This window comes from Danio rerio, chromosome 11 (assembly GCF_049306965.1).
Source record: "Danio rerio strain Tuebingen ecotype United States chromosome 11, GRCz12tu, whole genome shotgun sequence".
NCBI classification, from domain to species: Eukaryota; Metazoa; Chordata; class Actinopteri; order Cypriniformes; family Danionidae; genus Danio; species Danio rerio.
The window spans coordinates 43043621-43071563 of record NC_133186.1 but is presented as its reverse complement, the minus strand read 5'-3'; the positions used below and the strand labels follow the sequence as shown (position 1 = coordinate 43071563).

The following is a 27943-nucleotide window of genomic DNA, read 5'->3' as shown; positions in this document are numbered from 1 at the left end:
GTTCAGTGAAGGATATACTATATTTCACAACTCTCTTTCAGAGCAAATGAGAAACAGCAGAATCTGGCTATATCTTCTCCTTTTTGTGTTCCCTAAAGTATTAAACATTGATCAGACAAGTGTGTTATACTGTATGTTTTATAGTATTTACAACACTTTGTTAATGAATGCTACAGCAAACTCTAGTATTAACTAGTGAACTCATAAAATGTAGCAAAACTAATCAGGTGTATCCCCGCTGAGATATCCAAATTATGAACACACATACACCCACATACATTTTGTTCATAAGAAAATTAAGTTTATTACAGAAAAAATGTTTATATAAATGAAAATACTGTTCACTGTTTTAAAATTATTAATATTGTAAAAAATATTTGCATAAATTTAGTGCAAAAATAAAACTTTTACGGTTCCTTTTTTCAGCAAGGGTCCCCACAGCGGAATGAACTGCCAACTTATCCAGCATATGTTTTTACACAGCGGATGACCTTCCATCTGCAACCCATTACTGGGAAACACCCATACACTCATTCACACACATACATGGACAATTTAGCTTACCCATTCACCTATAATGCATGTGTTTGGAAACTGGAGCACCCAGAGACAACCCACTCAATCATGGGGAGAATATGCAAACTCCTCACAGAAATGCCAACTGACCCAGCCGGGACTTAAACCAGCAATCTTCTTGCTGTGAGGCGACAGTGACTGCGCCAACAAACCGCTTTCAAAATAAAACTGTATTTTAATATTTATTATATGATGTAATATAAAATAATATTAAATACATAAATAAATGTAAAATAGTTTAGAATTAATAATTAACAATTTATAAATTAATAAATCAATTATTAATTTATTAATAATTTATTATTATTGCTGTTGCTTTCATTGTTATTGCAATTAATTGCAATATTAATTTTTATTTTTTTTTATTTTTATTCAACTTTTAATTTCTTTCCATTTATTTATTTTGGCAACCCCAGATTAATAAAGGGACCTAAGCCGAAAAGAAAATGAATGAATTATTATTTATTTTCAAAACTGTTTATTTTTTTTGCCCCAAACCTGGATTCGTTTTTATATATTGCAATATGAAAATCATTTATAAAATATGTATTTTTGGTCAAAATGGCTTGAGAAAAGTGCTAAGTTTTAAAAATTGTTCTAATCAGGTAAAGAAAAAAATAGTTGTGGGTTTGATCCTTGTGCAGCAAAAGTGAGAGCTGATAAAATGTGTACCTTCAATGCAATGTATGTAGCTTTGGATAAAGGCATCTGCAAAATGCGTGAATGTAAAATGTAAATGTTATATATCATAATATAAATGCATTCGTCCACAATAATAATGTTGTTGTTATTATTATTATTATTATTATTATTATTATTATTATTATTATTATTATTACTACTACTACACAAAACAGATATTATTATTATTATAACAGTTTTTATGATACAAAATAACAAAAATATAATAATAAAAGGCTTATAATACAAGCAAATTAGAATAATAAAACATTAATAATAGATAAAGGTGCGCAGAAATATATTAGAATGTTATATATTCTTATGGGATGTAGGACAAGCAAAAAAATAGCTTAAATTATAATGAAGTATGGTTTGACTTTGTGGTTTAAAACTGGTCCTTAATTTAAAAAGAACTTACCAGTATGCTGAACTCGTATAAAACCAATTTTGTCTTTACATTCGACCTACAAACACGCCAGCAGAGTGCGAGCAATCACTGATATTATCATATGCTCATTTCTGCCTGTGATGAGGAAGCTTGAGCTGAACCATCACAGCAACGGGAGGGATTTACCCTTCATCCGTGAAAAAATATCTTCTTAAATATGTCAAGAAATCAGCCCAGATAATCAACACATAGGGAAAATTAAATCTTTAATTAATTAAATTTATTCTACATATAATTATAATGACAGAGTTGTATCAGTCTACCCCCTGTGTGTGAATGTCCCTCCCCGTGTGCAGTTGGTTCGCTCCGTTGCTGTGCGCCTCTGGATCGAGTGTGGAGCAGTGGGATTGTGAAGAGCTGCGCGTGCGGTCGGTCGGTCGCTTCAGCTTTTGAAGGGTCTGACGTGATGAAAATGTTGAATTAAAACCACGACCCGCTCTCCTAATTATGTGACAGTCGGCTGCTTCCAGTGTACAACGCGCCAGGACCGTTTTGGGTAAGCGAATGAAGTCATAATGTCAGTTTTTTTGCACAAGATCGAATAGATGGAAAATCTGTTTACACATCCTGCTAGCTGGCTAATTATTTAGCAACCGGCTTTGATAAACAACACGATGAAGATAACGGGGAAAAGGGAGGAGGAATGGCTGAAAAGGTGTAATCTGAAACAGACAAGAGATGTTAGTAACTTTTGTTGAATTACCATGGTGTACGGAAGCTTTTCTGGTGTGTACACGGCTGATTTAAATGGACTTGGTGAGATCCAATTAAGTTTAGTGCAAGTCTATGGTGGCAACCTCAATAACCTGGTTTAGAGATTCATAGTTTTACATCTATTTCATTCGTTTCAGATCTTAAATTCTGTGCAGGTCGTGTTGAATATTAAAGGGATGTGGAGTGGCAAGTTGTATAAACTAACCTGTTTTATAATTAGTTTAATTATTTAACTATTCGGTTTATTGGTTAAATGGATGTGATATTTTCATGGAAGTCTTGAAAACCTGCACAAATAACAATAAGCAGAATAATGTTATGCAGAAAATAATAAAAGGTTATTAAAATCCAGAACTTAAGGTAATATTTGTAGAAGAAAAAAAGTGATGCAAACATCTGTTCATGTTGAATCTGTGCTTTATTCATTTATTTTTCTTTTATTCCATTTTTTTTTTTCAATCTACATACAAAAAAATCTTTAATTCTGATTTTACAGGTTTAAATGATAAACAATTATTCATGGCAATTTGTTCATTGTCCAGTAGGCATGAGCTGGTATACAGTAAGATTCTGACGGTATGATAACCTTGGATAAAAGTATCACGGTTTGACAGTTGTGCGATTACTGCTCTAAAATATATTCTTTTTAAATGTCTGGGAAAAAAAATAAAACTTTTCCCCCATTAAACACAATATATTTTAATTTGTTAAACATTTAAAATATTTTGGAGCAAAAACATGTCCGACTGAATAATGAAAATGAATCATTGACTTCTGCTGTCTTCATTTGTTTCAAAAACAAAGATTTCTTTACACCACTGATTTAAATTGACTTGGAGAGATCCAATTAAGTTTAGTGCAAGTCAGTGATGGCAACCTCAATAACCTGCTTTAAAGATAAATGGTTTTGCATGTATTTTATTCGTTTCAGATCTTAAATTCTGTGCAGGTCTTGTTAATGTTGAAGGGATGTGGTGTGGCAAACTGAATAAACTAACCTGTTTCATAATTAGTTTATGTATTTAATTGTTTAGTTTGTTCGTTAAATGGATGTGATAATATCATGGAAGTCTTGAAAACCTGCACAAATAACAATAAGTAAAATAATGTTATGGGGAAAGTAATGAAAGGTTATTAAAACCCTTAAAGTTAATATTTGAATAAAAAGTGATACAGTAATGAATTGCATCTATATTTGTTTCATCTGTGGTTTATTCATTTATTTATTTTTTGTCAATGTCAAATTTATTTATATAGCACCATTTTACACAACCACATCACACAACACAACAGAGAAAAAATATAAAATTATAGCTAAAACAGACTATTTTCATTGATAAAATGTCAAATCAAAGAGATAGAGGTAAAGCTGGTTATATATTCGGATATTCAGATATTATCTTCAGTTATATAATTTCAGAAGTGTTCAGTTCCAATTATAAATAGGTAAATCATATTAGAAGCAAATGACTATCAAAGTGCAACATGGTTCACAGTGAATTAGTGTTAATGTTGTTTAAAAGTCACACTTGCATGCTAATTTCAATCGAATATTCAAAAAAATCATGGTAAACAATATAGAGACTGCGAAATTAATGAATGTGCGAATATATAAAACCAACTTCTGTAATTATTTAATGGTTTGGTTTATTCGTTAAATGAATGTTGCAATATCAACATCAGTCATGAAAACCTGCACAAATAACAATAAGTAAAATAATGTTATGGGGAAAATAATAAAAGGTTATCAAAATCCAAAAGCTAAGGTAATATTTGAAAAATAAAAGTAATACAGAAAATAATTACATCTTTACTTGTTTTATCTGTGCTTTATTCATTTTTTTTCTTCCATTACATTTATTAATTATTTTTCAATCTACATATAAGAATTCTTTCAATTCTGCTACTAAAGGTTTGAAATGGTAAATAATTATTCATGGCAATTTGTTCATTATCCAGTATTTTATTGTGTTCAATATCAGTACATGTCTAATGGTGACTGATTGACAGTCTGCATATAATAACCTTTTTAAAAATGAATGTCTTTAATTAGCCAAGGGAATATCGTTTTGGGTTCCTTAATGAAAATGTAATTATTTTTTTAATGGGCTTGATAAGGTTCTATTTAGTCCTGCATAATAAGAGCAAATAATCAGATTTTGAGTTGAGTCTTCTTTAAATGAAGTAATATCAACATTATCAAGCTTATCTGCTTTCCATCAGTGGAAGATTTACTCTATCAGCACTTGCTCATCGATGCATGATAATTTAGTGTAAAGTCCATATCTAAAGCTTTTAAACGTAGTCATGGGAGAGTCTAATAATAAATGCATGTCTGTTGGTGAAGATGTCTTACCTATTCTATCTAATTTTGTGTTTTCTAGAAAATTTCATCGGAGTCATTTTCAAGCCTCGCAGAGCACACTAGGAAGCCCAGCTGCTTAAGAGGCTCAGGGTTTGTGCATCCCGCCACCTGCACAGTGCATGACCGACTCCTCCATAGATTCAAATGGCTAGCTATCTGAAGGACGAGCTCTTGTGTTCTATTTGTCTGAGCATTTATCAAGACCCTGTGAGTTTCGGTTGCGAGCACTACTTTTGCCGTAAGTGCATCACTGAACACTGGAGCAGACAGGAGCATCACGGGACACGAGACTGCCCAGAGTGCAGGAGGACCTTCACGGATCCCCTTCTATCGCCGAGCCTCAAGCTCTCCAACATCGTGGAGAGGTACACCGCTTTCCCCCTGGACGCCATCCTCAATGCTCAGAGGAACTCGTATCCGTGCAAAGACCATGAAAAGGTCAAGCTCTTCTGCTTAAGTGACAAGAGCCTGGTGTGCTTCTTCTGTGATGAGCCTGCATTACACGAACAGCATCAAGTCACCACGGTTGACGAGGCCTATGAGGAGATACAGGTGTGTTTGCTTTGAGGTTTATTGGCTTTTATTCTCCAACAGGTTATGCTGGGTTTTGACTACACAATGTTTTTACATCCAGAAAAATACATAAGATGCTTACAGGGGTACAAACTGTATGGGCCCTATCATACATCATTGGCAGTGTCTGCCGATTTTGTTTGCCTCTGTCTTCATTTTGTTTGGCTTGATCGAGCACCTGCCTTCAAGATTGTTTTTAGATGTGCGCACATCAATTTCTTTCCCTATTAGGGATGCACAACATATAGTTTCAGCATCAATAATGAAATAGCAAAAGTGGATTCAAACACACCCTAAGTTCACCTGCGTCTTGCGCTTAAGACTAGGGGTCCTATCATACACCCGGCACAGTGTGGCGCAAGGCGTGACGCAATAGTCTTTTGGTAGTTTAAGCTTGGCGCAAGAGTCGTTTTGAGGCGTTGCGCTATGCTGTTTAAATAGCAAATGCATTAGCGCTCAGATGTGCGCCCATAGGCGTTCTGGTCTAAAAAGGAAGGTGTTCTGAGGCGGACCGTTGGCGTGTTGCTATTTTGAGAAACTATAATAGAGTTTTCATTAGACCAAAACAAACCCGGTCTAAACTCCGGCGCAGAGTTGCGCCGCGCTTACGCACTGCTTAATACACACAAGAGAGCAATAGGCAAATATCTTTACATATGAAAAAATGTAAATATTAAGGATATATATAGGATATAATAAGAATAGATATAGAATATAAATATAAAGGATTAAAATATTACAAAACATATTATTTTCTAGCCTACATAAATATGAAAAACCACTGCTTTTATGTCTTCTTCATCTCGGGAGGCTTTTTAAGTTCATTCATAACAATTTGCTTTTGTATAATGTTATCATTATTAGCAGTATTATTTATTATATCCATATGTATATTTGTTTTATTAAAAACAAGCTTAGATTTGCTCACCTGTCAGGTTTTAGACCATATGGGGCACAGCATGTGTTTTAGGATATAACTCAGGTTTTTGAGCACATTTTGCTATTATTAGTCATTTATTCGTTTGCTGGAAATTAGAACTGAATTTAGAAATAGTTTTGAAAAGAATATTTGTCCGTAACAAACAAAAGTATTTATTTATAGACTAATTGATGTCTGTGCGTAAAGGTTTCCCTATCCAAGAGCGAAAGTGAAAGTGATCCATTATCTCTCATTCTCACGCAGTAGATGCTCTGTTTAACAGTTTTCTGTTTAAAAAAAACTGTCAACTGTTAACTGTTTGCTTGTGAAATGCTCATTTTTTCCACTTAGACTTACTTTGCGTCCTGTAAATGGCGAATGCGCTCTTGGCGCGACGCAGCTGACTCTTAAAGGGAATGGGAGATGAGACTCTAATTGGTTTATTCTTAAAACACACCTATAACTCATTAAGAAAATAAACTCAACCCTTTTAGACCATGCGCTGAAGCGCAAGGCAGATTTTCCCGTCCTTAAATTAGCAAAAACGCGTCCTGACACGCCCTGAAAGCATTTGCGCCCTGCGTTTTGCGCTTTGTGCATGGACCGTCAAAATAGAGCCCTAGGAATGCAACTAAAAATTATTTTAATAATCGATTAATCTGTTGATTATTTTTTCGATTAATCGGATTAAAAAAATAAAAAGAAGAAAATTATTAATTTCCAACCGTTTATTTAAAAAAGCTCATCCCTGAGCTGTTATAATAATAATAATAACAACAACAATTATAAAATAAACTAAGCAGTTTTGTCCTGTTTTCAGTCCAAATATCTAAATATTTTAAAATCAAAATACATACTAGACACATGAAATTGCATAAGAAATGATGTCTTGTTTTCTGAAAAAATAACACCTCAAGCTTAAATGATTGTTTGCTTAAAACAAGTTAAATTGTTTGTGAATAGGGTAAGAAAAATAATCTTAATGAGATATAATCTCAAACAGAAGTTTTACCAGTTCACATAAACGTGTAGGTGATCGGGATCTAGAACGTGAGATGGTCGTCGCCATGTTTACTTGTGGACACGCGTTTGCCTCATTCATAAAAAGCAGAACACGCAGGATTCAGCACGTAAATTCACCATTCACTCCCCAAATACATGCAAGTAAGTGTTCCGTGTAATCGATTTTTATAGTTTTAATCGATTCATTGTTGCAACTCTACTTTAGATCATGCGCTTAGGTCGTTAAAATAGAGCCCTATGTATTGCTTCTCTGTAGATGCATGATTCTTTGTTTCATCAAGAAACTCGTAAATCCAAGGTACTCGAAAAGATTGTGGCAAAAATTAAAAGCATTATTCACATGGCTTTAATATTAAAAACAATTAAAAACTTTCCCAATTTAAAAACCATGAACATTTTTCCCACAATCTTTTTATGCAAGTTTTTTTTTACACACAGGAGCCTGATAAAAACGCTAATTTGAGAAGAAAATTTCAGACAACATTTAGAGGTTTTTGCAGCTGAACCCTTTAAATAAAATTTTCCAGCCGATATGAATCAATAGAAACAATCACATCATGATGTTTTTTTACTTTCAGGGTGACCGCTGAGTCCTAAAAAGTATTAAAAGTTGATAAGTCAATGTAAAGAAATTTAGGACCCTTGAATCTTAAATGCTATTTTGCAAGGTATTACATTTGATAGCATTTTTGTTTATACAATGTATGGTTGAATACTAAAGTTTGCCTGAATTAAATAAAAATCCTGCTAGATTTGGCATCATGCTGCTTTATTTACTGCAGTAACCAAGACAGCAAGACCTGCTGAATTAGCTAGATTTAATAGATTTTTATTCAGTATATGAATAAACTTTTGGATTAGTTTCTTAAATAATCATTTAGTAAATATACTGTAAGTTAAAATCTGGCCACTGTTTCCGGTTGAAACTTAAAGTGGTCTTAAAATGATTAGAAAAAGTCTTGAAAAAGGTCATAAAGGTATTGAATTTTACTGTATATACTCTCACTTTGTAGTTTCACTCTTTCTGTTTTTGGACATGCAAAACTAGTGCAGACGTATGTTTTCATGAGTTCATTAGATCTGTTTTGGCATTAAACTTTACTTTCGCTATTGCTATTTAAATAGAGAAGCCTGTAATATCTGCGTTTGTTTAATTCAAACAGTTCTTCTAGACAGATTTTAATGAAGCTCATCTCAGTTATTTATCTTACAAGCCTGAAAATGGTCTCAGAAATGTACTTTTCCACCCACGCTGTAATAGTATTGTAATGATGAAGTTTTATTTTTAGGCCATTTAGGAGCTTTCAGAGCTTTAAATTGCATGCATCGAATGCTTTTCATCTAACTTATTTGCCCGATGCAGGCCTCTTTGTTGAGTTCCCTTTATTCATCATACTTCCTAGTCTTTACAAGCAAACATCATCTGCATGTAAATACCGCTCTCAAAAGTGCCATGCTTTTGAAAGGTGCTGCCAGAAGACTGCATATTCAGTCTATTCATATTTATCTGAATGCTTTTCACATATTTTCCTCTGAGGTTTTCTGTTGCGTGCATAATGTATCCAGGCTTGCCTATATATTTTTAAGATGTTTGGTTTATTGAAGTTCGCTCCCTATGTACATGTTGTTTTCGTTTTCCAAGTCAGTATTACACACATCATAAACCATACTTGTTATTAAGGAGATCTGCTCAATGCATAAGCTCTAATAACAACTCGAGAATATATTTTTGTGTGGTAATTTTTGGACTGACACATTTTCAATTTACTAGAAATTCTTTGTTAAGCTGCTTTGACACAATCTACATTGTAAAAGCGCTATAGAAATAAACAAATTAATTGAATAATTTTAGACTTGGTGCTAAATTGTTAGTCTGAATGTAATTCATTACTTTGAGATCTACTTTAGAGTAATTTTGGAGTTTTATTGCCAAATTGCTCATGTGATGTGTTTATTTTCATCTTAATATTGTTTAAAGGCTTTATTTAATACCAGTCTCAATTTTTTTTTCTTTAATGCACATAATACTGCATAGTCAGAGCATTACTATCCTAATGGTTGCAAGGCTGTTAGTCTGACATCAGTGGACCTCCTCTTTATCTTAACAGACTCTACAGTTTGACATATTGGTCTTTTAGCACCTTCACCTAAGGTCTGATAATGTGCATTAGATGTGGCCAAAAGTGACACTTGTGTTTAGTGCAGCTAAGCCTTATCTGTAGGACTGTTTAGTTGTCTGGAAGTGAGAAAGTACTTGAGAAACAGATAGGAAACAGGACTGATGCGGTTGAAATTAAGACAAATGAGCAGCAGTGAAGTGTTTTATATGGGGTCCAGATTAGGCTTGCACAATATATCGTTTCTGCTTTGAAGTCACATCTGCAATAGTCACATGGCAATGCTAAATTGGATTTATAATTAATCAATAGCTACAGAACGCATGATTTGTGAAGTCATTGCAAAGTTTAACCCCCTAATACACTGAAAGATTTTAATTTGGTTGTGTTTTAAAGAGGCCTTATTAAGCCTTGATTTACAATATGTAAGTCTCTGATGTCCCTATAGTGTGTTTGTGAAAAAAAAAATAACCCCAAAATAACTCTGAAACGGACCCTTTTAGGCTTTGATCTTAATTGTGCTGTTTTGGTGACGGTTGCTTTAAATTCAAATGAGATTGTGCTCTTTTTTTCTTAAGAGGGTGGAGCTAAGAAAAGCCTATGTGTCAGCATAGTGGCAGATTGTCTCTAATGAGAGATCGTCTCTAATGGGCGGGGCTTTCCCACCCTCTGATGACATGTACAATGGGAGAATGTCAATCAAAGTGTTTTTGCAGACTGTTTTTATCAAGTGTGATTATAAAATATTTAATTAATACGTTTTTACCATTAGAAGCTGGTTATATTCAGACCGTTGTTACATTTGTTATACAGTTGTTATTAAACATACTGTTGTTTAATTTTTATAAATGTAAATTTTGCATAATTCGTCCTCTTTAAGGCTGGTGACTGTGTACTATTTTAAGTTAACTTAAATCATTTACTCATTAAATGAGTAATTTGAAATGCACGTAATCATTTAAAGTTTATAGTTTGTAGTATGTCAAAAGAATCGACTTTGGTAACAATCAGTACTGAAATTGTTCTTCAACACCACTGATTGGCCATTGTGTTCACGTGGTTGATGCTGCTTTGAAATGCTCCAATGTCTGTGTTTGCACTTGGTGAACAGAGGTGAAGAGTAGTAAACCCATGACCTTTACGACCAATCACAATCTGTTGAGCACATGAACACAATGGTCAATCAGCGGTGTTTAAGAACACACTCAGCAGCAAATGTTAGTGGGTCTTTTTTTTTTTTATTTCAGAACCTATGTGGACACTTTTGGTAGTTTGTAGCATTCACAAAGATTAAGTGTAGTTAAATGTACATACAATGAAAACTAAACAGTGTTGTTTTACATTTGATTGTTGAGTTCTGTACCTCAATACTACGGTGGCCGGAAAGTGCAAAACAACATTAAAAAGTGTACAACACTTTTACGACGCTCGAGACAAATGTACATTTCGGAAAACATTTTTACCTATTACAGTTACATAGGAAAAACAATTTTACCATGGATGACACAAATTTACCTTTTAGAAAAAAAATTTGCAATACGCAAAATGCTTTAACCGGTCCTAAAACAAATTTACAATGACAGATTCTTTACAGAAAGGGAATGTACCACACACTGGAAGTGACGGTGGTGAGCTTGATAAATTCGTGTTGTGGACTACATGGGAGTAAATAAAGTTTATGGTGACCGAACATAGACTGCGGTCGAGGGTTGTTTTGCCTGTTTTGTGGCAAACACATGACCCGTTTTGCTTTACGTGTGGTCATTGTTTGGAGTTTCTAAAGGAAGCGGACCAGACAGAAACACCAGACAAACAGTACTGCATCAATGTGTTCAATATTTTAACGATGGCCACTCGTACGATGTAATCAAGGCCATGATGTCAAGTCCACATGGTGTATACATCTGCTTGAGGACTCTTAGAAGTAAACTGAGCGAAGCCGGTGTTACAGTTTAACTGTTGTCCGTGTTAACTGGTGACCATTTCCAGATGTAAATAATTCACGTTTGCAGATTGGCAGATTAGTCACTTTTTCACAGCAACAAAAACATGCCCATACCAAATAAACATTCTTATTACTTGGTGTCAGTGTCATTGTAAACATTATTGATTTTAATATTTGTGTGGCAGAAAAGTATATAACCAAAGAACCCAAGTCAAATAGTTCAGCACGAGTATCAATCGACCTAACTGAGCTATTCAGGACTACACGCTGTCAACATCAGTCAACATATGCTTTTATATATAATTGTTTTTCTAATATAATTGTGTCTTATGATGGGTAAAAGTGATGGGTAATGTTGTTGTGCACTTCTCGGCCACCGTACGATACTGTTAGAATCCACAGAAAACCGTAAAGTCCTGTTTTATTTAGTTTGTGTCTTTGTTTTTATCTACGCTTGTTATTAGTTTAATGTATATTATGCCGATGCACTCCGCTACAAAATCATTCCAATCAATGTAAAATTAGGTGTTAAGTCTGCCTGTTAAATTATAATCATATTGCAATATATATAGCAGAAAAACTAAATAGAAGCTGTGCAAGTCTTTTTTTTTTTTTTTTTATTACTTGCACCTAGGAAGACAAAATGCAATGAATATGTGGTAGAGATGCGCGGATGGGCTATTATTTCATCCGCAACCGCATGACAAAAATTATCATCCGTCCGCCATCCATCCGCACTAACATTTTTGACCAATTTTTAAAACCGCACCCGCCCGCCATCTGCTGATTGGGCTCTTTATTTGAATGGCTTATTCCTTTTTTTTATTAAATGAATGTTTCTTTATTGATCATTATATAATAGAGAATGACTTTAATGTAGACATGCAGTTAATCCAAACGTGCAAGTCATTAATTGACGACGCTTTGAAGTGACCCTAAAGATACGAGGACGTGTCTTTTCACTTGATTCGATTCCTCGGTCCTTCAGTCTTTCCCTTTCGTCCTTCCCTCGTAACGTTATCCCGGTGGGGTGGAAACACGAGGAAAGAAAGCAAGGAAAGGAAACGAGGATGCACAAATAAGAAATGAGAAGCAGCCGAGCTCTCAGAATATCAGCAGTGAACTCCGTCTCCAATCGGCGCACAGGGACAAAAATAAATAAATAGCCTAAATTAAACGCACTGTACTATACAACTTTTTTTTTTATTATTGTAGCCTAATAGAAAACGCATTGACACATCATTTCAACATGCTGCTATTTAGCCTACTACTAAATGCCTATTTCACTTAATTTTTTAGTAAATAGATAGAATAAGTCATTTACATTATAGTCTAATAATGTTTACATTTGTAGTTGTCCATATCAAAACGTACCTGCTTGCCTTCCACATCTAATTAATGGGCACAGTTTTTCGACTATTTTTTATTTTTTGCTGTGGATGTTATTGAGCTTGTAGAAATCGGAATCAACACAGTTCTGCGACACAGATGAACCTTTATTGATATCTCTGTCAGACAATACCTATTTTATATGCCAGAAGAAACAACAGGCAGTAAAAAAAATATTAACATAAATATCTTAATGTAGGCATATTCTATTGTCGCATGCTTTGGCAAACAGTTGAAAAATTTTTCATAAAAACGTCATATCGTGCCTAAGCCTTGTAGGCTCAGTCACCCCCACAATTAGAAATTAAATTAGAAAAATAGATATGCCATCCCTCTTTGAGCGAACCTGACCAGGCTAAAGTGCATGTATGACAAGTGCCCCAATAACCCACGGACTTAGGATCATCCCCATTGCCCTCAAACTTGAAGCATAACGAAATACTACGCCATTAAATTTGCGACAAAGAAATTCTGGCAAAATAACCTTAGCCTCGGAACGTAAAAGCGAGGCCAACATGTCTAGAATAGAATAGGCTAAACCAATATGAACGTAAAATTATCAGCTGACCGAACTCAAAAGTTTATATTGAACATATGTGTAGCCTAAATAACATAGGCTAATTGGTTTAATATGCCTGACCTTAGGTCTAGTTTGATTTTTTCTTGGCACAATGCAGGAATAAAATAGCATCTACAGTGTCAGGATTCAGACGGGAGCGCCTGCATAGCCACTGCGCCCTGCTGCACTGAAGGAGCGCTCGCTCGCAGCACTTGTTGCTGAAATGCATAGAATTCTCTTGGAAAGGTGCTGTAGTCATGGGAATGCCTGGCCTTATTTTTCCCAAAAGGAAAGTAGATTTTCCTCTGCTGATCCGTCTATACAGAAGTTTGTAGAGGAATACTTCTGTACACTTCATCCAGAATTAATGTATCCGATTCCTCCTCCCATTCTGTGAAGTCAGTCCTAGGCTTTTTCGTTGGTGCGCCAGCTATGAATATAAAAACAGTACAACCGCCCGCCACCCACCCGAATTTAATTAAAATATTATTTTTTCGTAACGTCATCCGCCCGATCCGCGGTTTATCCGCGGAGTCCGCGGCTATAACCGCCAACCGCGCATCTCTAATATGTGGTGAATTTTAGAGACGTGAGACGCTATTTGGGAGCACAGACGCTCAAGATAGTTCTGGAGGTAATAATATAATAATAATAATACTGAACCACTGGGGTGACGGTCAGCCTGCTGGTTTACCTATTAATGCTATTTTTATCATCAACTGATCTCATATAAGAAAATCAAATGACATTTTTAATGCGCATTGTTATGTGAGGGGCGCTAAAAATGGAATTGAGGATCCAAATGCAAGTTTGGTCGGGCAAGCAATGGTCAAAACAGCGGCAAACAGATGCATGCAGGGAATCCAGAGTCATGGTCAGTACAGGCAGCAAGCAACATAAACAAACCGAATAATGCAAAGGTCAAACACGACAAGGTAAGGCAAAGGAAACGCATCGTAATGTTCACAACACAGTATAACAAGACTCAGCAACTAGTGTGTGTGTGTGTGTGTCTGTAATGCTTTTAAAGTCAATGCAATCAGTTCGTAATGATCCTCCGGCTGAGTGTGTGTGTGTAATCAAAATGAAACAGGAACAGGTGTGAGTGTGTGGTGCATGACAGGATTTGTAGTCCTTTTGGTGGCAAATTTGTAGTTCTCCAGCAATCTGTATGGACTAGATCATTAGTGATTGTGACACGCATGATGGAATTTATTCGGTAAAATCGTTTCCATTGGAGTTTATGCACATTTTTTTTATCAGATAAAAAGTTTATCTCACTCAGTTACGCACATGATTTTTATGTGCATTTTTAAAACTTTTGTGCATCTTGGCGTTTCCATCCAGTTTTTTTATGCGATTTTTCTAAGAAGTGCATAAAAATAGGTGGATGGAAACGGCTATTTTAACCATAACGGCATCATTTTTTTTGTCTGATTGGACATCAGAGTCCTTCACCTTTTGTAAGCTACAGCTTTTGTAAAATGCTGAAACGCTTCTAAACTCCTGTTGGGGAATTATCAGGAGCAACATGCTGCAGTTGTCAGATAATTAGCAGCGGTCTCTATAGAGACACTCTCCGGGGACAGACTTAATTCTCATCCATGTCTTTAGAGACACACACTGAGGGACATGTCTTTTCTTCAGCACTTTAAATCGTTCAGAATTGCCTCTGTAGTGAACAAATACTTCCCATGAGAAACTGCAATCTCCAATGCCAAGTGTGTACTTTATACTCCCGTTTTCTACAACTTGCTCGCACACAACAAAAACCAAATTGCTAGGGAATTCCTAGGCAGCTCTTGGGTGCAAATGAATCGGTTCATCCTTAACAAAGGCCTTTGGCTAAATGAGGTAATGTTTTGGAGTGTTGGTAAAGGTTTCATAAGATTTGGTATTGCATGGGAATCAATACAGCACTTGTAAGGTTTATTTTGTTGGCACTGACAGACGTCAGTGGCTGTGGAGTTTATTTCTTTAAAATATTCAGCAGTTATTTGATAACATTTATTTTGTTCTAAATTATGCATTTTATGTATGAGTTAAAGATGTCAGCATCAAATTAAATATACAAAAGTATTTTTATATGCATATAAAGCATGTAATAGTGCAAATTATAATACCTGCTTTAATGTTTCAAACACCTTTTTTGGAAATAAACTTGTTTATGAAACAATACTTCTTTATTTAATATAGCAGATGTGTTTATCATAGGCATGCTCAAAATAATCAATTAACCGTTAACCGAAAGGGTGCGTTTGTAACTGATTAGTGGTATCAGTTAAACGATTAAAAAATATTATTTTAGATAGTTTTAGAATTTGGATGCATAAGAGGCCGATCAAATGTGCTTTTTTGCGTTAAGAGAGGCATCTTTTGAATGGTTTACTAAAAGCTGCAAGTGTTTTACACGCGGCTCAACCCAGAGCAGTGATTGTGTTGTCAAGACAACTACAGATAACTTTTAAAGAGCATGGTTCCCTCTACATTCATTCTTCCATGGCGAGGCGCCACACCAAAACGCATCCCTCCACAGCTACATTACAGCTTTTCGTTCAAAACATTTAGTCGTTGTTGTTGTTGTTGTTTTTAATAGCGGGTTATGATTGTATTAAAATGTAAGTGAATTATAACAGCGAAAGCTTTTCTGTAACCGTAGTAGTGATGTGCGCTATTTGTTAAACCCTTTGAGGTTACGTGCTAACTGACTGACTGTTAGGTACATGAAGCATGAAGCCAGGAAAAACGGCATAGCTTTCAGTTATGATGAACACAGTTTCCATAATTATACTTTATTTATAGATAAAGGTCTGTGGCTCTGCATATATTGACTTTATCTTGCTGGAATTTATGGCCGTTTCACTTTACTTCAGGATGCATTGATGCCGCTCTAAGTCTATTAGAGACAATAAGAAATATTCCTAGCAAATCTTATAAATGTTGGAGACATACTCACTACTTAAATGTGCTAAATCGCTTTCAGCAGTGTTTATTTGAGAGCGCACAAGAAGATCTGCACTTGACCAGCGAATATTTGAGGGGGTGTGCAAGAGGTTTTGTTCACAAGCAGAGGAAATCGGCGCGCTTCTTTTTTTCTTGTCAACATTAAAGGTGTTTTTGGAACGGAAAAGTGTTTACTGTGATCGGCCCCTTAATGTGCAACTGCAACACACATTTTTAACTCGCGGTGCGGTACTGTGTAACCACACGTGCCCTAAGGTCATGAGACCCTTCTCTGTTCAATTGGTTGTTTGTTGAGCGCAAAAGGAGAAAAACCAAAAATATTCCATTTGTTACAATACATTATGAAATTTCCTAAAAATATTCATTTTTTTCTAATGAAGCTATTTATTACATCTTTTAATATTATACTTAATATCCCAATATGTATCACAGAAAAATATAATACTGTAATGTCTGTTTTTTTCCAATAAAGTGCAGCTGTAATTGGATCATACTAAATGTTATTGTATTAAATGATTGAGAGCCTGTTGCTGTCATAACAGCGTTTTGAGGGAGAGTATTCAGACTTATAATCACAATTACTAAACTGCATTTTCATTAGTTATGTTCAGAATAAATAAATATTACAAACAATACAAATATAAAATTAATATTTGTCCTCAAAAAGATTTAAGTCCCCCAAACACAATTTTTTTTACATGTTTGCTTTATATTACTTGTCAAATCTTGCTGCTCATTTTTCAATAAACACTACATACTACCTCCTCATTTTTTGGTTTTTGCGCTTGTGAGCTTTTATGGAAACGTAATGCTTTTTAAGCTCATGAGGCCTTTTGGTTTGTTTATAGTCCAGTGCTTCCGGCTTCCAGATGTCTCTGGTTTTATCCAACACTAATTTCAGCGAACTAGTCAGTGAATTAATAGATTTACGGTTTAAAAAAATAAATCATACAGCGGCAGCACAGATCAGAACCGCCATCAACAAATGACTTAGTACGACGACAATAGATCACTCCACTTAGACTGAGCCTGTGTTTCAGTCAGAATATAAAAAGCTCATTGTCTGTATAATGAAACAGACTCGAGGGGTCATTTCTTTTATTTAAAGTGCCACTGTTCAGTGCTTTTATTAGATTTAATGGATAGTGGACCGTCTGCAGATGTCAGCACTGGCAGGACAGCAACTTTTATAGAGATACTTACAGACTGAAATATTACCGTTGGCTTATTTGCATTATTGTATGATGGGACGTATAGATCAGGGTCATATTGGCCACTGTTTAAGTGTATAGTTTTCTTGCTCTTATCTTGTTTCTTCAGTTCTGTCTGTAGTCTCATTTCTTGCACTCCATCAGTCTCTCTTTCAAACTCTCAGTCTATTTCTCCTCAGTTTTTTCGGTGTTCTTATTCATGCCCCATCTCTCCTGCTGTAATGACACCTTTAGAGTTCAGACACCTCTGTTTCTGCCAGAGATTGAGTAGCGGCCGAGGGAAATAGACTGCTGGGAAGGGAAATAAAAATTCTGTGCAGGCGTTCGAACAGCTTTGCAGACCCATGTCACATATGAAGTGTTTTTTTTAGCTGGAATATCCACATTGGTTTACTGTTTCTTACTTTAGGTGAGGTGGATTTTTTTTTTATTATTGTTGTTTGTGTTTTGCCACAGGAGTAATTCCATTGCTTTACAATCAGGTCTCATTTGTTATTAATGCATGAACCAACAATGAACAATTACTGAGTTTAACAACAGCCAAGGTCATGTTTCCAGCTGGTATAAAAAGTCCCGTGACATTAAAATAAAGTTTTTTAGATGTTAGTATCTGTGTGTTAGTTTTATAGATATCTATATGCTAGTGGGCTCCTAAACAGTGACAAAATTTGCATTTAGAAAATATAAATGTGATGTAAACATTCAAAGCTTGCAGTTATTTCCATCTAAATGAATCAAGTTTTTTTTTTATATATAATTATTTTTAGGGGTTTTCACCTTTATTCGATAGGACAGTAGAGAGAATTGACAGGAAAGCATGGGGAGCAGAGAGAGGGGAAGGATCGGCAGAGGGCCGCGAGGCGGAATCGAACTCGGGTCGTCGTGAGCACTGGAGTGCATGTGTTGACGCACTTACTACTACACCAATATACTGCGCCGACGGATCAGTGCTTTTTTGGCGTCACCTCATACTTCGGTTTCTCTGACTAATCAAATGCTTTCTAGTATCTAACATGCCCCGCCCTCTTCAAGACATTTCTCATTTGCTTTTCATTTGCTGCCCTTGATCTCTGTCATTCTGACTGGCAAAGCTGTGATGAAAACAAAACACTCTAGGCTGTTTTTTTTTAAGGGTAGGAGTGTTATATATCCCACCCTGTCTTAATGTTTCTGTTGCAATTACATCAAATTTCAAATAAAAAAATGCACATTTCAAAGCACTTCACAGGACATTTAACATGCGGGTGACATTCAGTGATCCTGTAGTGTTTTAGAGACAATACTGGAGTGTTATAGTAGTTCAACATTACAGTCAATAAATCAAATTTTAGTGACTTATGAGAAGGCCCACACGGAATCAGCGTGCGCAATCCGAAGATTTAGCCCATCCTTAAGTCTTTTTATTTATTTACAATACAGTTTGTAAAGTATTATTTTTAGTAAATATATCATGTGAGAGACTTATTTGTTTACCAAATAAGTGTATGTAATTGGATTTGCATTGTAAACATAAAAAAAGTTTTAAAAAGATGTTACTTTTTATTTCATATATTAAGTTTTTAGTCATGATATATCAAAATCAGGAATTTTTTTCTTTTATTATTATTTTTATTATTTTTTTATTTTTACAAAATTTTGTGCAGAAATAGCAAAAAATATTCTTAGATTCTGTCCGGCCCTACTTATGTGGAAAACAGGATGCTTTCTATCATAATCTGCAATTTTGGTGACGCATCTGATTTTGGTGTGTTTTTTCCCCAAAGCATGTCCCATAATAATTACTTTACATAATAATTACATAAATTTAGTTTTTCAGTAGGTGGAGGGTACCCGTTTATTATGGCTGTTTAAATTTAAGAGATTTTGCACAACAAAAGCAATCCGATTGAATGCATTTTACTGCCACTTGAAATGGTCTAAAAGTTAAAGAGCGCAAAACATTTTAGTCTCTGCTTACAGCTGTTTTTAGAGTCACCCACTGTGTTCATATTGGTGAAAACGAATCCTAATACCAGGTTAAACAGATGCTTTCAATTAATAAAGAACTTTTGAAAATATTAGATATTTAAGTCCTGTTATAAAGTGTTATAAACATAAATAAAACCAATTTCGTTTTAGTTAATAATAAAACATTTTCACATTCTTTAACAGCTCTTTAGCACAACAAATATAATTGCACTAAAATAGACGCATGTATTGTTTTGCAGTGGGAGTTATTAGTTTTTAATCAAGACGGTTTTTCTCTGTAATGAGAGTTTCATGCCGTTTCTCTGTAAGTTGCTGGTAAAGTTTACTAGCAGTATCCAACCAGAAATTTGGTGTGCACCATTTTTTTGTAGAAAACGTGAATGTTTTACACAATGTTTACTTTAGAGTTAAATGTGCGGTAGGTAATCTTTCACAATGCTAACAGCTTAGCATAAATTTCTGAATCACAGTCTCTCCCCTGCCGTCCAGAGCCACGCCTCCTGAAACAAGAGTACGTGCACCTTAAAGATGAGCAGAATAACCCTCTCTCATGTGTTAAAAGCGACTAGTGCTTGTCTGGCGACGTGCAGAAATTACACTCATCATTACTAAGCCATATTGACATGCTATTTCAGAGCAATATTTTGAGTTGCGTAGTAAACAGTATAGGGAGATACTAAGGGTGTCACGATCCTCCAAATCCTCGATTCGATTACATTTTCGATTCTAAAGTCACGATTCGATTCGATTTTCGATTATGAATAATTAATTAATTAATGACCAATTAATTATTTGTAGCCTACCGTTTAAACTACCTGACCTGCATGGTCTTTGTTTTACCCATAAACAAATCATACAGTAAATGAGTAAAGGCAAGATACACACATAATTACCACCTGTCAATCACTTTTTGCTGCGGGACTCGTGAATAGGCAGTGATCTGTGTCGTTATAATGGCGTCGGTAAAAAAGACGCACAACCAACAGGAACCAGCCAACAGTATCTGAGGTGTTCGCTAAAATGACTAAGTACAAGTGAGTGAAAGATTGAAGCAGTCCTCTGACTGCCTGGACCTGCTGTCTCGAGCGCATGGCTGTGAGTGCGTCTGTGTCTGTGTGGTCACGTGATGTGCATTTTCAGAGGTAGAGAGAAAGGAGGGCTGCTTAGAAATGCTACACGCCACTGTGGATATCAAATCGTTGTCGTTCTAAAATGCCATTTAAAAACAAAGACAGTGTAAACAGGGCCTGAGGGTGTACTTTTCGCGAGCGGATTTGCAACGGGGGCGGGTGGAGGATCGCGATGCCAGTGTTGTCTATCGGACGAACCGTACGTAATACGTACATAACAGAGCTTGCAAAACTGTGTGTTTTTTTGTCGACAACACGAACGTTGTCAACATAACTCAATGGAAATACAAAATGCTTACACACCGGCGACTTCATTGAAAGAGGAGAGGGTTTAAGTTCTGTCAACGGGTCTCCTGCTTCTGCAGTTTAACAAGCACTTCCACAAGCATGTTTTTTTCCTGCTTGGCAAGCCAAGCTGACGTGACATGGGGGCGTGGCAGCATAGACGATTCTATTTTTTGATTCGATAATCGAAATTGAGCATAAATTTCGATTGATTTCGATTAAAAATCGAAATCGTGACACCCCTAGGAGATACCAGGCGGAATAGCGGTATTTATTTGTGTTTTGTTGTTAAACTAATTAAAATCTTCATTATCGATGCTGTAAAAGGTCCCTTATGAAACTGAAAATAGTCTTATCAATCTTTCACTTGAAGATTTTAGTGGCTGAACTTTTTTGCCAATCGCACACATGCTCTCTTTCTCTTGAACGGGCAGCATGTCTATGCACAATCAGCGGTCGGCGGAGCTGCGTACAAACGGCTGCGCATTTGTTCAAATCTGCATTTGCTGACAGACAGTTTGAGCTGCGTTTCGGAATTATGGGATTCCGACTTTATTTAATTGGATAAACATTTTTTTTACTTTTATGCCTTACCCAAAATATAAAAACAAATATAAACTTAGATCATTTACTTTAATCATAACTATTGGTATGTGAAGAGACTTTCAACCAGCACAACAACAAATGTTTCTAAAGACAATCACCTACTGCACCTTTAAGAATAAAAAAGCCAATAAAAAAGAAAAGTAAAACTGCTGAGTGTTTCTGTAAGAGAGCAAAGAATGGAGTTTGACTCCTGAATATATTACATTTATGAGACAGTCTATTAGCAAATCAATCTGAAAGACTCAGAAATCAGCCTCAGACTCATGAGTTATTGGTTTTAATAAGTCAGAGCGGTTTTTTAACTTATTTACCCAACCACAAGTCATTACTTTAATCATGTCAGATGCAAAATGAAGCGAAAGCTGAACTGTTTAATTAAGTCTTAAATAACACTCTTATTTTACATACAGAACAGATATGCTTTTCTTCCATAATGAATGAAATTCTACTAAATGGCGTCATTTTTGTTTGATGTATTGTACAAAAAGAATTGTAAATGGAAGCATTAAATAACTGGAACCGCTGTGTTAAATTGTTTATGATTCCCATCCTTGTTCTCCTCTCATCTGCAGTCCGTTCAGTCGCAACAGACTTATTAGTGCTGCTTGCGTGATGTTTTTGTGCCAGTGAGCTTTTCACAAAGTACATAATCAAGGATTCTGATGCAGGCAGGTCTAATTGGAGCAGTTTTTCACTGCCCGGCGAGCTCTTGTCGAGCGATAAACATATGTCGGTTCTGTCTGCTGGGCCACACAACGCTGTGAGCTTTGGATTTTGCCTGTCGCAGTATATGCTCTCCATAAACTGCTTGCGTAATCTCCTTAACTTCACATGTCTCACTCGTTTGACCTATTAGACTTGTGGGATGCGGCAACAGCATCTGCTGATGGACGTTTGCACATGCACTCTCCTCCGTCCTTTGGTTTCCCTCCCAGGTGCTTATGTTACACTGCTAATGCACTTCGACCAGCCCTGCAGCATGTAGCTGTGTGTTCTCTTCAACATGCTCTGTGTGTTTTAACATAGACGCTCTAGCAGATAGGGATGGATTTGTTTGGAACTCCAGTGTTTTGCTTCAGGGAAAAGTGGGATTTCATTGCAAACTAATGCACTCTTAGTCCTGAGGGACAAGACCTTTCTTAATGTCCTTGATGCAAGCTGTCAACCATCTCCAGCACTCGCACTCTCTACTGTTTAGTGCCGTTTTTCTCTGTAAACTGATTATTAAATGGGATTTCTAACCTTTGTGTATGTTTTGACTGAGGCAGAAAAATTTTTGTTTTATGGCAGTCGTGTAAAACAATGCCATTCGATAGTTTTGGGTCATAAAGATACTGTAATGTCTGTGGAAAAACTACAAAATTTTTTTTGTGATGCTGATTTATATTCTTTGGGCTGATTTGCTGCTCAATATACATTTTCATTCATTCATTAATTTTCTTGTCGGCTTTGTCCCTTTATTAATCCGGGGTCGCCACAGCGGAATGAACCGCCAACTTATCCAGCAAGTTTTTATGCAGCGGATGCCCTTCCACCCGCAACCCATCTCTGGGAAACATCCACACACACATTCACGCACACACTCATACACTACGGACAATTTAGCCTACCCAATTCACCTGTACTGCATGTCTTCGGACTGTGGGAGAAACCGGAGCACCCAGAGGAAACCCACGCGAAGGCAGGGAGAACATGCAAACTCCGCACAGAAACGCCAACTGAGCCGAGGATCGAACCAGCAACCCAGCGACCTTCTTTCTGTGAGGTGACAGCACTACCTACTGCGCCACTGCCTCGCCCTATACATTTTCAACTATAAGATATTGGGGCTGGACATTATGGTAAAAATGTATATCACGGTATATTATATATATGATATAATTCTGATATCGATATGGACAATATTAAAAAACCAGGAAAAAACTACCAAGAATGCACGCAATGGATTTCTGTACACACCATGTCTGCAAACGGAATTTGCAAAGTCTATAAGTTTTTAACAGCAGATGGCGCTGTATGCTTTACAAACAGCCTTATACTGCTTGCATCTAATTTCTTACAGATACCACTCAAACCTAAAATAATCATTAATAAAGTTAGCAAAGGTTTAAGCAAATTACAAGAGTGTTCACAGAGTGTCCAAGTGTGTCAAGTTTATAATAATCTGGTGAAATAAAAGCCAATTTCCATAAATCCTCCTAATACATAAGCGTTCTTCCTTGTGAGCGTTTCTGTGTATGGTTAAAAACTGGCCTAGAGCAATGACTGCTGTTTAAACTAGCCTAGAGCGCCATCTGTTGTTTAAAACTAGCCTAGAGCGCCGTCTGCTATTTGATACTAGCCTAGAGTGCTGTCTGCTGTTTGAAACTAGCCTAGAGCACAGTCTGCTGTTTAAAACTAGCCTAGAGCGCCATCTGCTGATAAATAAAGCCTAGAGCGCCGTCTGCTGCTAAAACTAGCCTGGAGCGCCGTCTGCTGCTAAAACTACCCTAGAGCGCCGTCTGCTGCTAAAACTAGCCTAGAGCGTCGTCTGCTGCTAAAAGTTGCCTAGAGCGCCGTCTGCTGCTAAACCTAGCCTAGAGCGCCGTCTGCTGCTAAACCTAGCCTAGAGCGCCGTCTGCTGCTAAAACTAGCCTAGAGCGCCGTCTGCTGCTAAAACTAGCATAGAGCGCCGTCTGTTGCTAAAACCTAGCCTAGAGCGCCAGCTGCTGTTAAAACTAGCCTAGAGCATGCGGCGTCTGCTGCTAAAACTAGCCTAGATCGCCGTCTGCTGTTAAAACTAGCCTAGAGCGCCGTCTTCTGCTAAAGCTAGCTTAGAGCTCCGTCTGCATTAATATATCAGAATTGATTTCTCAAACTATTTTCGTAAACTATAAATAACATATTTGGTAAACAGCTACATTAAAATCAGAATAATTGCTTGACCCTGTGGGCTTCTGAAGAAGTTGCTCTGTGAATACTTAATTGTCTTTTTTAAAGCTTTACTTATGAACTGTGCTTTGAAGACGTGTGGGTTGAAAAGGTTATAAAGGATCTGCCTGCCTTACAATGGCTTTTACTTGTTGCATAGGCCCTAATAAGTGAACCCAAGAGAGTCTGTTGGAGTGGGTTAATTCGAGATGCCTGTGGCAGGTCGGTTTGCTCTTTGTCTCCTACAACCCCGAGGCCCTTTTACTTGATACAATGTTTGTGTTGTAGGTGTGTGCGTGGTGCTCGTGGGTGAATGAGTTCTAGTGAGTCATCTTATGGAAATCAGCATGAAACATCAGCTCATGGCAGTTACAATCAATTTATACGCTGTCGAAAAGCAACATGTTAGAAATTTCAGCGATCGCTACATGGTCCTGTTCCAAAAAAAGGCATACATTTGACCATGTCCTACCTTAGTCATGCGCTTAGATGACTTGATGATTTATTGACTATTCAAAATGATCTTGTTGGAAAAATATGCCCTTTACTTTGGCAAATATTGAATTATATGGGTCCAAATATATAATGATTATATATAAATTGCTTTGCTTGTCTTTACTTAGCATGCATTGACTTCTAGTATTAAACAGTTTGAATCGTTTAGTCCAAATTATGGCAATAAATGTTCAGATGGGAATTTCACCAAAAAAAAAAAATTGGTGCAATGTTTAATGACATGAAACAATTCGATCTGTTGAGGTGAACCACAGCTTAACTTTTTAATTTACAGAATGAACAAGTTTAAGGGAAAGATCTACAATCCATGAAGGAATGACAAACAAATTAAAAGTGACAAAACAGAAGTGTTTTGCATATATATGCAAATATGTTAAATACAAACATTTAGAGAGCATATGAAGACTTGAAGAACCTGAAATTACTTAATCATGGTAGTCGGCGTATCTAAACAGCTCCATCAGTGTACACTCACCGGCCACTTTATTAGGTATACCTTACTACAGTGTTACCTCTAGGATTCTTTCCAGCTGTGGCGGCAGCCTTTTACACAGGTCCATCAGCTACCTATGGCGTTATTTCAATGACTAATGTCATTAGCGCAGTATTACAAGTGGCGATTCTCTGCCTGTGCGCCGATTTCCTCTGCTCGTGCACAAACCTTCTTGCACGGCTTGACCATGTCAATGTGCCTAAATGCATTGAGTTGCTGCCATGTGATTGTTGGACAAGTGTACCTAATAAAGTGGCCGGCGAGTGTAGATCTCAAATCAGCTTAATTTGGAAAACACATCAAGTGGAAAACTACTTTTAAAAAGTGTCCGCGGACAGGATCTGTAAAAGCACCCCATCGATTAACACTTTTATAGCTCACAGTAGGTCTGTATACTTAAAAGTTTCTAAGCTATCTTCAAAAATCCATTTCCTCAGTTTTTCCTGCACATTTGATCGGTCCCTTGATGTCGTGCAGCTCAGGTTCACCTGTGATCAGCTTTATACCTTTGCTTTTTCTCTCTTTGAACTGTTTCGTCAGTTTTATTTCTTCTTCAGCTTTGAGAAACGCCAACTCTTTTAGCTGGAAAGGGATTTGTAGTTGCTTCTGAGATTGTTACCAAGCGATTTATTTTCCCTCAGGTATGTGAACAAATGAAAAGGCAGCGGGTGGTCGCTGAAGAGTTGTCACGTTCACACAGAATCATAGCCATGAGGAACGGCAGAACAGTCATGTTGTATTAGACACATTACAGGCTTTATGTGCTTGGTGGAAGGCCTAATACACACTGACAAAGCTATAGCTAACATTCACACATGCTGGCTGCTTTCAGCTTGTACAATGGTGGTATACAGGAAACTGACCTGATGCTGTCTTGTTCGGAGAACAAAGTTAAAGTTAAAGATAAAAGAAAATTTGGTATTTTAGATGTTCCTATCAGTACAGGGCTCGAAATTGCAACCATTTTGGTCACATATGCGCCCGAAATTTTATTTATGCGACCTCAAAATATATTCGGGAGCAAAAAATTGTTGTGTGCGACCAGTTTTTACTGCAAAATGTTCGCTTCATGCACAGATTCGGGACACACGCAGAATGCATCTCTAAGCTCTTTGTCTGCACTTAAAACGCGAAACGCAGCGCTCGGGAATGGTTTAAAACAATTGTCATGTCAACTTGCTGCAGTAAACAAAGCCAAGTCCATAATGCTTGCCCCGCCTTCACGCTCTTCTTATTGGCCCTCCACTGCTCTAGCACTGAACGCGAATGATTGGTTAATATCAGTTGTCAATCACTGCCTTCTTGCTTGGGATGACTGAGAGAGCTACTACCACGAAAAACTAAAGCGCTGATGATGAGAATGAAGATAACACGGGCAGATTTTGTTTTAGAAGCCATCTATTTACAAATAATAACACATCTTACTAGTGACCATGTGCTGAATGTTAATCCACCATCTACACGTTTCCAAGAGTGGATAAAAGACTTCCATTGGATTCAAGTCTGCTATGAAAAGTCTGTAGGATGGAACTTTCAGGTAACTGTTTGCCACATCTAGCACGGGAGCTTCTGTTTAATCCTTCATATAATCGCCAGATGCTGTCCGCCGTGCAAGGGGCAGCTATATGTCAAATTTAACACCACGTACACCATCGCAAACGGGCTTGCACTGAGTAAACTAATATCGCTACTCCTAAAAAAACGGTATTGCTATTAACATGTATGCATATAATAAGGTACAGTATGTGTCAAAAGCATCAGTGCAATATCAGACAGCAATTGTGAGAACAGCAGAGTTATATCGTTAACAGATTCATTCATGCAGTGCGTACAGGGCCGGTGAGTGCTCCGTGTATGCTTTGGTCACTCAGTTCTGTTATAAAAATCTATTTTCTTTGGATAACGGGATTTCGTTGAGAAATATTTTCCTCACGCTTGCATATATATATATATATATATATATATATATATATATATATATATATATATATATATATATATATATATATATATATATATATATATATTTATTTATTATATATATATATATATATATATTTATTTATTTATTTATTTATATATATATATATATATATTTATATATATATATATATATATATATATATATATATATATATATGTATATATTTATATATATATATATTTATATATATATATGTATATATTTATATATATATATATATATATATATATATATATACATTTATTTATTTATATATATATTTATATATATATATATATATATATATATATATATATATATATATATGTATATATGTATATATATATATATATGTATATATATATATATATATATATATATATATATGTATATATGTATATATATATATATATGTATATATATATATATATATATATATATATATATATATATATATATATATATATATATATAWTTTTTTTTTTTTTTTTTTTTGCTTGTTTGATTATTGTTGATTTCAAATGCAATAAATCTGTTTGTATAAAACTTGTAGTAATGGTGCTCATAATTTGTGGGTGCGACTAAATT

At 35.9% G+C, this 27943-nt stretch overlaps 1 protein-coding gene across 2 annotated transcripts in view; it reads left to right on the top strand.

The window, feature by feature from the left end:
- The first annotated feature begins 2050 nt into the window (after positions 1 to 2050).
- Positions 2051 to 27943, top strand: part of trim62.1 (tripartite motif containing 62, tandem duplicate 1) — an 89830-nt gene continuing 63937 nt past the window's right edge. Inside the window, 2 exon segments of one of the 2 annotated variants that reach the window (NM_001080674.1) lie at positions 2051 to 2201; positions 4804 to 5336. In NM_001080674.1, the coding sequence (NP_001074143.1) occupies positions 4929 to 5336 (408 nt within the window). In that variant the 5' untranslated portion in view covers positions 2051 to 2201; positions 4804 to 4928. 2 annotated transcript variants of the gene reach the window in all.